This window comes from Chlorocebus sabaeus, chromosome 2 (genome assembly GCF_047675955.1).
Source record: "Chlorocebus sabaeus isolate Y175 chromosome 2, mChlSab1.0.hap1, whole genome shotgun sequence".
Classification (NCBI taxonomy): Eukaryota; Metazoa; Chordata; class Mammalia; order Primates; family Cercopithecidae; genus Chlorocebus; species Chlorocebus sabaeus.
The window spans coordinates 93,804,237-93,816,968 of NC_132905.1; the positions used below are offsets into that span (position 1 = coordinate 93,804,237).

The window sequence follows — 12,732 nt, forward strand, 5'->3', positions numbered from 1 at the left end:
ATGGAAGGGAGGCAAACTCGGGTTCCAATCAAGAGGGGAGCTGACAGAGTCAATAAAGCCTTCATGGATGATTTCATGGAGAAGGTACCATTGAAGATGTACTTTCTAGGTCTCTACATGGTAGACAGAATGGGAAAGCAAGAGAGAAGGAGGGCATCTCTGGAGCAGGGAAACAGGATCACAGGCATGGCTTATTACTGCTATAAAGTACTTATGACACATCACATTCAGAAACCATGTGGTTTTGTAGCATGTTTTCCCAAAGTCACAAGTCTACAAATTTGTCTGAATCCCCCAACATGACTTTTTATATATTGGTAGTTATGGTAGTTTTTGGTTTTAATACAGATGGAAGGGCAAGCATCTAGAGGAGGCAAAGACTTCTCCAAGATATTGCGAGAGGAACCCATAGAGCTTGGACAGAACTGCATCCCTTTATCCTCGTGTCATTGCTCTGAATGGTACTTAGTTCCTAGAGGAGCAAATGTTCTCTGAGCAACAGGGTCTCCCTGAAGGGAGAAAGAATCTTGAAAAAAGAGGAAACAACCATGAATTATTCTATGATTTTTTCCCCCTCCTTATATGTCAACAAAATAGAGATGATATAACTCCAAATTGAGTCATCTGAAATCCATGGGAATATTCTAGTATCACTTTTGTATAAAGTGTTCGTCATGCTACTGGATAACCTTTGTGAAAGCCGGTGGGGGAAGGTGGAATCCCAATTGTACACAGAAAAAGGAAATCCTTCAGATTGCTGAGTTGGTCCACTTGCTGCCTTATCCACCAGTCAATCAAACACCAAATTCTAGACCTCTTATGTTTTGAGGGCTGCAAGGACTTGAGTTCAAAAGTTTCTGTTATTAACTGAGACAATATCATTCCTCCCAGTTCTGTCATCTTAAACCATCTCTGTCACACAAAACAAACACAAAATCCTTTAGACTTAAGGGACAAACCCTTTCTCCTCTCCTTGTTGCATTTACAGTAGCCCTTGAGTTAGCAAAACTGCCTTTCTTATTCCAAGGGAATATTCAGGAAGGAATAATTGGGAAGCTAACATTTCAGAGCAAAAAGATCTTTCAGAGCTGACCCAGTTCACTGTAGTCTAGGTACTCCTCGATGTACCCTGAGATCCTTTCAGGGTGGTCTGTGAAGTCATGATTGTTTTCATAATAATATGAAGATTCCTATTATTGTCGCCTTTTTCACCCTTCTCACAAGTGCACAGGAGAGCTTTCCACTGTACATTGGGAAGGTCTGCATGACTCAGCAGAACAGCATTTTCCAGATGACTGAAGTGTAATAAATTCATGCAAGAATAAAAGGTCCATTCAAAGTGCCAGATAGTGCAATGGGTTTTAACGTAACAGAAAATGAAAGTTCCTTGATAGAATTTCAGATTCCACTGTGTAAAAAATATTTAAGAAACCTCAGCCAGGAACGGTGGCTCATGTCTATAATTCCAGCATTTTGGGAGGCCCAGGCGGGCAGATCACTTGAGCCCAGGAGATCGAGATCAGCCTGGGCAGCATGGTGAAATTCCATCTCTTAAAGAAAAAAGTGCTGGGCGCAGTGGCTTACGCCTGTAATCCCAGCACTTTGGGAGGCCGAGAAGGGTGGATCACCTGAGGTCGGGGGTTCGAGACCAGCTTGACCAATATGGAGAAACCCCATCTCTACTAAAAATACAAAATTAGCTGGGCGTGGTGGTGCATGCCTGTAATCCCAGCTACTCGGGAGTCTGAGGCAGGAGAATCGCTTGAACCTGGGAGGTGGAGGTTGCCATGAGCCAAGATGGCATCATTGCACTCCAGCCTGGGCAACAAGAGTGAAAGTCTGTCTCCAAAAAAAAAAAAAAAACAAAAAACAGAAAAACAAACAAACAAAAAAAACAAAAGAAAAGTAAGTTTTGGTACAGTATTCAAGAATATTCACAATTATCTGAAAAGCTGTTAAATACTCCTCACTGTTCCAACTACATATCTGTATGAAGTCAGGTTTTCTTTATATCCTTCAAACAAGGCAGTATATTGCAACAGACTGAATGAAGAGACAGCTATGAGAATCCAGCCAGACATTACAGAGATTTATATAAGTATCAAACAATGTCACTCCTCTTATTATTTTAGTTTAAAAGTGTGATTCGTTTCCATAAAAATATGTTAATCAAAATTAACATGTAATAAATTATTATTTCTAAATATATACTTATAATTGTTTAACTTTAATATAAAATATGATAAATATTGGTAGATAAAACTCACATAAATGAAAGGTCTTTGGAGTCCTCAATGATTTTGAAGAGTGTAAAAGGTACTGAAACCAAAATGTTTGAGAAGTGCTGATCTGGTCAAACTATCTCATTCAGTAAGTACAACAAAGAGAGCCAAAAACATTCAGTGACTTGCCCAAAGTGATGACAATTTTCTGGCAGAACCAAGATTGGGAAGAAAGTTTTTTATTCTTAGTTTAGTATTCTTTCCTTTATGTTGTGTAGTCCAGAGTTTCAGCATGTTTTTGCTTGGACATTTATGTGTGTGTGTGTGTGTGTGTGTGTGTGTGTGTATATATATATATTTCACTAACACTGTCTTTACTGGGGCCAATCCTCAGGTTGTTTTAGTCACACTTGTGAAAACAAGTATTATTTTCATATGGGTTGTTTTCAGTATGAATGCTGACCTATGCAAGAGTGTTCTTAATAAAAAATAACTTATCTAAATTATTCTGACACATGATTTGGGTTAGTTATTTGGATTTTGATTTAATTTGTAATGAGAAACCTGAGTTAAGGCAATATCCTAGGAAGTTATGTTTAAGACCATATGTCCCTAGAAATAAATAAAAATGTATCTGAATGACCAAAACTCCAGGGGAGACTTGCGTCCCACTCTGGGCTGTGTCCTTGTCATAGTGAGAAGATGGTGATGCTCGTTTCTCTTTTTCGCTTTGCTCCCTGGACAGCCCAAGATAATTCTGTAGCTCACTTCAGGTATTGCATAGCCCCCTATGGCACGCACTCTCCCTTTTCTTTCCCATAGAATTATTTCCCCCTGGTTTCTGACTTTTATGAAGCATTTTCTATGTAACTTTGTGCTTTCCTGTGAGCAACCTCACCTTCTTCAGAGACCCTGGCAGGTGTGCAAAAAAGACCCAGATAAAATCTGAGTTAAGATTTCCCAGTAGAGACACAACCCCTTTGGGCTTGGGAAAATAGGTCTCACAAAACGTAATTTGAAGCAAAACTTAAAAAAAAAAAAAAGAGAGAAAAAGAAAACTTAGACGTGAGAGGCACAGTCATGTCTTCAGTGTGTTTCTCTCTTTTCTTCTGTAGTTATGGGAGAGTTGTTCATTCCCAATGTTAATCTTGTAGTCGCTGAGAATGAGCCTTGTAAAGTTACTTGTCGAGCCTCACACTGGACCCGGCTCCCGAATATTTCCTGGGAACTCGGTCTCCTGGTCAGCCATTCAAGCTATTATTTTGTTCCGGAGCCCAGCGACCTTCAAAGTGCAGTGAGCATCCTGGCTCTGACCCCACAGAGCAATGGGACTTTGACATGTGTGGCTACCTGGAAGAGCCCGAAGGCCCGCAAGTCTGCAACTGTAAATCTCACTGTGATTCGGCGTCCCCAAGGTAAGTGAAGACTTTCCGCTTTACATGAAACGAATGATTATTTCATGCTTCACTATTATGTAGAATACCCCTTCATCCACGGTGCCTGGAAAAACCATATGACAACCTTGATTTCGAGTAGGGATGATAAGGCCAATCACATCTGCTGTCAGCTTAATAATCTTTTTTTTTAAAAAATTATTATACTTTAAGTTCTAGGGTACATGTGCACAATGTGCAGGTTTGTTACATATGTATACATGTGCCATGTTGGTGTGCTGCACCCTTAACTCGTCATTGACATTAGGAATATCTCCTAATGCTATCCCTCCCCCATCCCCGCACCCCACGACAGGCCCCAGTGTGTGATGTTCCCCTTCCTGTGTCCAAGTGTTCTCATTGTTCAGTTCCCACCTATGAGTGAGAACATGTGGTGTTTGGTTTTTTGTCCTTGCGATCAGTTAGTTTGCTGAGAATGATGGTTTCCAGCTTCATCTATGTCCCTACAAAGGACATGAACTCATCCTTTTTTTTGGCTGTGCAGTATTCCATGGTGTGTATGTGCCACATTTTCTTAATCTGGTCTATCACTGATGGACATTTGGGTTGGTTCCAAGTCTTTGCTATTGTGAACAGTTCCACAATAAGCATACGTGTGCATGTGTCTTTATAGCAGGTGGGACTGTAAACTAGTTCAACCATTGTGGAAGACAGGGTGGTGATTCCTCAAGGATCTAGAACTAGAAATACCATTTGACCCAGCCATCCCATTACTGGGTATATACCCAAAGGATTATAAATCATGCAGCTTAATAATCTTATACCCTCATCTGCTTTTAAAATTCCATCTTAAAGTTTTTTTCTCTTATTACATTTGAAAGCCATTTAGAATCTTGCCAATTATTTATCATCAAAGAGCATCAAGTTTGGAGAGAAATGCTTGAGTTAAACCTTTTTTTCTGTAGCTTTTACCCACCACTGTTTCAGTTGGATTCCACCCACTGAGCCAGTAGGAAGCAGGTCCTCGTATTGCAGGAAGGCCTCAGGTCTCCCTGAATTTCTTCCAATCTTAGTGGAAGTATAATGCTTCATTTCTTCCCCCGGCAAATCCACAATGTATTTGAAAGTGTCAAGTCTATATGTATATAGTTTAACTTGACTAAATGACATAACTTTAAAGTTTAGATCCCTCTAAAGAATCTCCTGTGGGTTTTTTGGCGTACCAGACACTCTAACCACATTCCTTGAAGGGGCCCATAGAGCCTGTGTGCTTTGAGTCAGCCTGGACAGAGTGGGCCCAGGGTGTTGGAGACTGACTTTAACTTCACATATTACAAAAGAGGAAGCGAGGCCTAGAGAAATTCTGTGCTTCCATCCGGGTCACACAGCCAACGTGGCAGAGCTGGGTCTAGAAGCTGAGAAGAGCTTTTCTTCTCAACTAAAGCTTTTCCCACCATGACAACACCCTTACCTGAGATCTTCCAAAGTTCAGAACAAAGCCACAGCCACAGCCAAATAATAATGGTAATGATAATAAACAGCACTCTGTAGCACTTACCGAGTTATCAGGCACTGTTCTGAGCACTTCTCAAGTCTTCACAGAATAAACCTGCCCGACAGCCGTGTGAGTGTTGCTGTTATTCCTATTGTAAAGGCAAGGTGACAGGGACAGTGCTGTTGGGATTTCGCCCACGTCTGTAGAGTGAGTAAATGACAGGGCAACCTCTACTCACCTGTAGAGTGACTAAATGACAGGGCAATCTCTACTCACCTGTAGAGTGAGTAAATGACAGGCAGTCTGTCTCCAGAAACTGCTCACCTGGCAACTCCGCCCACCGTGTGAGAGCCACTTGGAGGGTACATGAGGTCCCATGGCTGCCATAACAGAGGACCACAGGCTTGGTGGCTTAAACAACAGAAATGGATTTTCTCACAGTCCTGGAGGCTAGAAGTGTCAGCAGGGCTGGTTCCTCCTGAGGGCTGGGAGGGAGCCTCTGTCCCTTACCTCTCGCCTTGTTCCCTGTGGTTGCTGGCCATCTTCCACCTTCCTTAGCTTGTAGAAATGTCACCCTCCTCTCTGCCTTCATCTTCACTTGGTGTTCTCCCAGTTTTTTGGGTCTTTGCTGAGATAAACATTTTCGAACGGTACAGGTTGTTTTTGCAAGATGCCTCTCCATTTGGGTCAATTTGGATTTGTCTAAAATGTTTCAGCATACTTTGATTTAGGCTACAGATTTTTGGCAAGATATAGGTAATATCATGTGATCACAGGATCACAGTTTTCATCGGTGTAAGTTGGACCCTTTGGTGAAGGTGGCATACCCTGAATTGATCCCACATAAAAGTACCTTTTTGCCTTTATAATTAATGTGTAAGCAATAGATACTGTGGGAATATCCTGTTTACCCACCTAATACAAAAATTTTTAGAAAACTTTTATTTTAGGTTCAGGGTTACACATGCCGGTTTGTTATACAGGTAAACTCATGTCACAGGGGACTGTTGTACCTAGGTACTAAGCCTACCCATTAGTTATTTTTTCTGCTCCTCTCCCTCCTTCCACCCTCCACCCTCAGATAGACCCCCGTGTGTGTTGTTCCCCTCTATGTGTCCATGTGTTCTCATCATTTAGCTCCCACTTAGAAGTGAGAACAGGCGGTATTTGGTTTTCTGTTCCTGTGTTTGTTTGCTAAGGATAATGACCTCCAGCTCCATCCATGTCCTTGCAAAGGAGATGACTTTGTTCTTTTTCCACCTACTAACTTTTACATTCATTGATGAATCATTGCCTGAATCAATTACTTCTATGGTGGTTGTAAAGAGTGATTTCCTGTTTCCATTATTCTTTCCATATCTATTAATTGGCTTTCTTTTGTTAAACAAGAGACTTCCCTCCCCTTTCTTCCTTTTCTTTTTTCTTCCTTTTTTCCCCTCACAGTTTTAGTAGGGACTCAATTTTGTTCAATACATTCTAATGTATTCCTGTCATTTTTCATTTTGACACTCAGATTGCTCCAGACGTGGCCAGTCGGTGTCCCTTCAAGCTGGTGCTGGCGTCCTTCTGACATCCCCCTATTAGTTTTCGAGCACCTGGACCCATTAGGTTTTCCAGACTCACTTTGTACTCCCCTGTCTCCACTTGGAATCAGTCATTTTTCCAGGGAGCCAACCATAAATATCATACGTTAGTCTACTTAAATATGGTAAAGGATGGTCCAGGCTTTGAAAGAGAAGATTTTTTAAAATTCCATTGGCACCAAATGGAATAAAATGGACTGGTTAAAGCATATATCCTAACAGGGTAATGATACAGCAGGAGCTCTGGCCTGATTGATGGTACCTTAGAGAGAGAGATTTTAGAGACTGGCTTGCCTGCAAATGTTTTCTTTTGCAGTGGAAGGGAAAGGGAGCACTTAATTTCCCTTCATCAGGTTTAATTTGCTGAATTCTTCTTAGACCAGGACTAGTGCCTTAACGACGGCAGTTGGAGGCATGGCTGTGGGAGCGGGAGGCTCAGAGGGTGCTTGCGATGAGTCTAGCTTTATTGAACTCATTTGGAAAAGGGTAATTTGTTTCTAAATTATTCATCGAGATCCAGTGCAGCTGATGGCTGGCTGCATGTTATGTGTTTTATGTAAGTTTTGTTAGCTGAAGACCTCATTGCAGCCTTGGCTGGCAGAGCTGGTGACCAGACGAGGCTGTACGGAGAACAGCCAGGTTTCCAGACAGCCAAGTGTTAATGGGTCTACGCCCATTCAGTCTCCTTCAGGAATCACATAAACATCCATTTTCCCCCCATTTCCTAAAAGTGCAAAGCATTTGTTTTCATTTCTGAAATATCCCTGCAAGTCATTGAAAGAAGAATGACATCAACTTTGGAAGCCTATCCAATCAGGGCAAGTCACAGGGTTGTATGAAGTACTTCCTGGTTTATAGTTCAAAAGGTTTCTTTAGAGAAAAGCATTCTGGGAGGACTAACCCTCATTTCAGATCTGTTTTTTAGAAATTGATTTTCTTAACTACAGAAGTGATACAAACCTCAAGCACTGCACATGTATCCAAAACTAGAGAGTGAGGCCCTCTCACCCTGACTTGGGAGAAGCACTGTCAGAGCCATCTGCCCACCGGGGTGGTTTTCTTTGTGCAGTTATTTGTGTGTAGGTTGTGAAATGGTTAAAATGAAGTAGTGTTTTTAGGACACACAAGCACCTTGTAGAATGTAGTGATTCTTGGTTATAACCTTACCGTGTTGAGAAATGGCAATTTTGGGCGCAGAGAAGAGTAGTAGAAGTGACAGTCCTGGGCCTTTGCCCTGGCACTGATGGTGCAACTTTGGGCATGTCAGCAATCTTCAGGGCTCAGTTTTCTCACCTGTAAAGTGGGTAGGAGAAGAATAGAGAAGTCCTCTCTCCCGGCTGTGGGTCAGTGCCAGCAGAGGAGCCTTCTTCATAAATACACTGAGGCTCAGCCGCCTCCTGGGGGTTTTTTTCCATGGGTTTTTGTGGAGCCTGGGAATTGCAATTGTAAAAAAAGTTCCCAAGTTACTCTCATGGGCAGCCAAGATTGGGGGCTACTGAACTGAAAAAAATCTCTAAGGTCCAACCTTCTCATCCAGCCCGATCAAGTGCTGTGTCTACACAGACTTGGACATTAGACAACCTGGGTTTCAATCCTGGCTCACCCAATCACTAGCTGTGTGTCTTCTGGACAAGTTACTTACGTTCTCTGAGCCTCAGTTTTAGAACAGTCCTTGCCCCAGAGCACACAGGACTGGAAAGGGAGTAATTGTTATCATTCACACTATTGATTCAGAGATCTCTTGTGTCACCTCTAGTGGGCGCAGGGGTGCGTTTTGCGCATGATGGTGGTGACATTTGGTATTCATATGTACTTGGCACATGGTGGTGGTGACATTTTATATTAATACATTCGGTTTCAAGAAATTCTATACCTTTTAAAACCTCTATGCATTCCTTTGAGAGCATCTGGGAAATGCTATTTTCCTTGTCTTCACAGATGGGAAAAGGACAATCTCCAAGCAGAGGTTAAAGCACATGGTAAAGTCAGTAATGAGGCCCTAACAAGCACACAGTGGTGTGAAGGAGCGTAGGGGGAAAGGCAAGCGGCGTTGACCTTGGAGTTCATCTTCGTTAGTCACTATTTAGCTCTAGTATGCTCATCCTCTCTAGCACACCCGCCATTCACCTGAGCCAGGCACACCCACACCCTCCAGAGGTTACAAGGCACAGACCAGCACCCCGCTGTAGACTTTATGCAAAGATATTTATGTCACCTCTGGGCCATATTTTCCTCAGAAGGATTATTCTACATTGGAGACAACACATGGCAGGATGGAAAGATATGAGCCAGGAGCCCTGTGGCTTCCTGTTCTGGGCTCCCTGTGCCATTTACTTAGTTCCTCTGTCCTGAGCATCTTGTCTGCATGAAAATTGGATTATGGATGACATCATTCCAAGAGTCTGTTTTCTGTCCACTGTCAGATTTTTGATTTGTCAGTAATATATGGCTACCATCTATTTTTCAATCTACAGTAAATGCACTCTTTTTAAAAAAAATTAGCCCCATACTAAACAAAAATATCCATGCATGTGGGCATACTTATGTATATACACATAATATATGTGTTATACATGATAAACTTGAAATGGTTATGAAAATAAGAAAGGGCTCTCTGTGTAGCCCCAGCACTAAATCATGCCTCTTGCTGACTTATACGCTACACTTTGGGCTCCACTGGATTAAAGGGAGACTTCAGCTTAAGTCTCACCTAGGCATAGAACTCCTTGGAACATTTGCCTTCCACTGGAGTGTGGTCACAACAAATAGGAAGCGAAAGAGTAAGTGTTATGGTTCCTAATACCAGCTCCATTTTGGTCAGCGTTTGGGGATTTTAACTGAATGCAGGCATCACTTTCTGAACTTTGTGGTTAAATTAAGGGACAAAAGAGTGTTTAAAGTCCCTCTGGCCCTCAGTCTCTCCCTTGACTCAGTCACCACCCCCAGCAAAATATCCCTTCCCTTCTGTTCAACATGCACTCCCTGAAAATAAGGCAGGCTCTCTGTGCTAGATTAAGGCAGGCCGTCTCCGTGCTAGATTAGAGGAAATGTCACGTCCAGATTCAGGAAGTTTGGCACGCTCATGTTTCTGTCTAGTAGGGGAAGAAAAGTCTACCGATAGGGAGTGTGTGAGTAAGTCCACAAGCATACTGTCTTGTGTCAGTGAGAATTTCAAGCCTGTCTCTTAAATCTTGAGCCAGACCTCATTGGTTAACCCCAGCCAGCTCCCTTATTAAGAAAACTTGTTATATTTGCAAACTTCAGTTAGTAAGAGTCCATTAAATTGGAACTAGGATGACCACTGCCAACTGGAGCCTGTGCGCTGTAACTTACAGCATTCTCAGAACTTTCACACACACCCCTGAACAGCCTGGTGGGATAGGAGTCATTATTGGCAAGTGAGCCAGAGGCCAAAGGTAATGCAGCAAGAAATGCTGGTCATGAGATTTGACTGGTTCCATCCACAGGAAACCTAAAGTTCTTTCTCAGTCACAAACCTCCCACATGGTGGTCCAACCTCCAACTCAAGACTGTGAAGATCATTGATGCAACTCTGGACTTCATCATTTTATTATCACATCTGTGGGAGGGGGAGTGTGAGAGCATCCTGTCATGTCGTGGGTAGCTTGGGCAGTGTTTACATTCTGTCTGCATACAAGGGATCCCCAAAATGTGGGTCATCGACTGTCTGCCTCAGAATCATGGGGGTATCATTCGGGATATCCTGACTCTGTGTCCCCTGAGGTGGGCTTTCAATCTGCATGTGCAGTGATATTCTAGGTGATGCTTGGGATTCTGCTGTCTGTGGAGCAAGGGGATAAATGTGCTCCTCTGCAGGCGAAGGGTCTGCCTTGTGTCAGTGCTTCAACTCTGGGAAGGTGTGGAATGAAAAGGGTGTATTCTGTTCCTTCCGTCTTCACCATTTTTGGGAGAACCCTTTACAAGTCTCTATCTATTCCAGCTCATCTTGGATGGTGGGAGAGGTGGAGACAGACAGCGTTAGGAAAGTAGTTTGACTTCCTTACAATCCTACAGTTCTGCTCTGGGCATCTTACTATGGGGAGAAAGGTGATCCCTAGACCTGGTTCAGCTGCAGCTGACTGCCTGGTGCATAGACTTCTCTTCTCCATGTAGAGTCATTTAACTTCAACACAGGAATAGCCAACTACTATTGCACAGTCAATTTTCCAGGAAAATTATAAGGAGGAACATCTAAGAGCTGCTTTTGAACTCTAGTCTCTGGTTCCAAAGTGGTGGATGGCCATTGATTTCAAGGCAAACCCCATGTTCCTGTTTCAATATTTTCTAATGACTAGTATCTAATGAAATAGCATGCATTTACATTAATATACCACCCAAGCATGCAGGGTTGAGAACTGTTTCTTAATCTTTCCCTTCATCCATGCATCCACCCACCCACCCACCCACCCATGCATCCATCCACCCACCCACCCACCTATCCATTCATCCATCCATCCATTCATCCTATATTGGGGTTCTCTAGAACCGAAATAGCGTGCATTTACATTAAGATACCACCCAAGCACACAGGGTTGAGTGACAGCCTTTCATTGAATAGCAATTCACAATTAAACAGATCAACTTAAATGTGTGTGGTTTGACGTCAGCATGGTGCGCTAGGGAGAAGCGAAGGGCTGGATGAAAACTCTCTCCTGGAACATCAGTGTAATTCCCATACTGTCTCTTTCTGTGATGATAAACATGTTCTACATCTGTGGTGACTGAGCACTTGAAATGTGGCTAGTGCAACTGAGGCACTGAATATTTAATGACTCATACTTTTAATTAACTTAAATTTGAATTAGGATAATCGTGTGAAGCCACGACAGCTCTGCCTAAGACATGGTGGAAAAGAATCAAAATGGCTTTTTCCTCTGTCCTTCTCTCCCTACATCCATCTTGCTTTCTGATTGCTCTGCCTCACTTTACCCTTTTTTCCTGCCGCCTCCATGACTACTAGGTAACATAAGAGGGAAACATACATACTAAGGAAGGTGCCTCCTGAAAAGCTATGGAAAAAGCAATTACTCTGTGAGGAATGAATCTGAGGAGTCAGGGAGTTGGATGGGGCAAGGGTGAAAGCCATGAACCTAAGTTCCTTTAGAAGTGACCCTCCCTCAAAATACCCTGGTTTCCTGTGGGCTCTGGATTCTCAACGAGTGGGGACTTGGAAGGGAGAACAAAATGTCTTTATTCCAGTCTTGTCCATTTTTGTGCTCAAAAAGTTTCCTTGATTAAATAAAGGATGTCAAACGTGACCATCACTATGCCAGCCTCAGGGGATTGTCAGCCGAGCCCTGCCTTATCTACCTTTCAGGGATATTAGAGACATTAAACAACCAACACCTAGACTGGGTTACTAAGAAGTTGTTTACTGGCAGAAATAAATATTGTGATGGAAGGTACTGTAGAGTATTGAATAATTAAACACATTGAAAGAAGCCTGGCCTATGACGCCTAGCCATAGCAGGCTGAATGGTTACAATATTACTAGAACACATAATGCAACTTGTAATGGGGCAGAATCTGTGATTCTAGGCAGTGCAAGTATCACTAAAATATATGTTTTTTCTCCTTTAGGCACCGGAGGCGGTATTAATATTCCAGGTATATTATCAAGCTTACCAGGCTTAGGTTTTTCATTGCCTACTTGGGGCAAAGTTGGACTTGGATTAGCAGGCACCATGCTTCTGACGCTGACGTGTGCTCTTACAATACGCTGCGGCTGCTGCCGCTGTTGTGGCTGCAAATGCTGCTGCCGTTGTTTCTGCTGCAGAAGAAAAAGAGGTAACTTTTTTGTTCATTTACATTTGTACATACCTCTGAACTTTTGGTACAAGCAGTTGAAGTTAATGAACTCATCAGCTCTTTCAAAAGATAGATAAACCACAATGTCACTTTACCTCTATTAGAATGCTATTATAAAAAAGACAAAAGATAACAGGCGTTGGCGCAGCTGTGGTTGCACACTGTTGGTGGGAATGTAAATTGTTACAGCTTTTATGGAAACACTATGG

At 42.6% G+C, this 12,732-nt stretch overlaps 1 protein-coding gene across 1 annotated transcript in view; it reads left to right on the plus strand.

Annotated features, from left to right (window-relative positions):
- IGSF5 (immunoglobulin superfamily member 5) overlaps positions 1-12,732 on the plus strand; it is a 176,999-nt gene that overhangs the window by 148,008 nt on the left and 16,259 nt on the right. The window contains exons 13-14 of the mRNA XM_073010696.1: positions 3,338-3,637; positions 12,296-12,502. Coding sequence (XP_072866797.1) covers positions 3,338-3,637; positions 12,296-12,502 — 507 coding nt within the window. The remainder of the gene's footprint in view (positions 1-3,337; positions 3,638-12,295; positions 12,503-12,732) is intronic.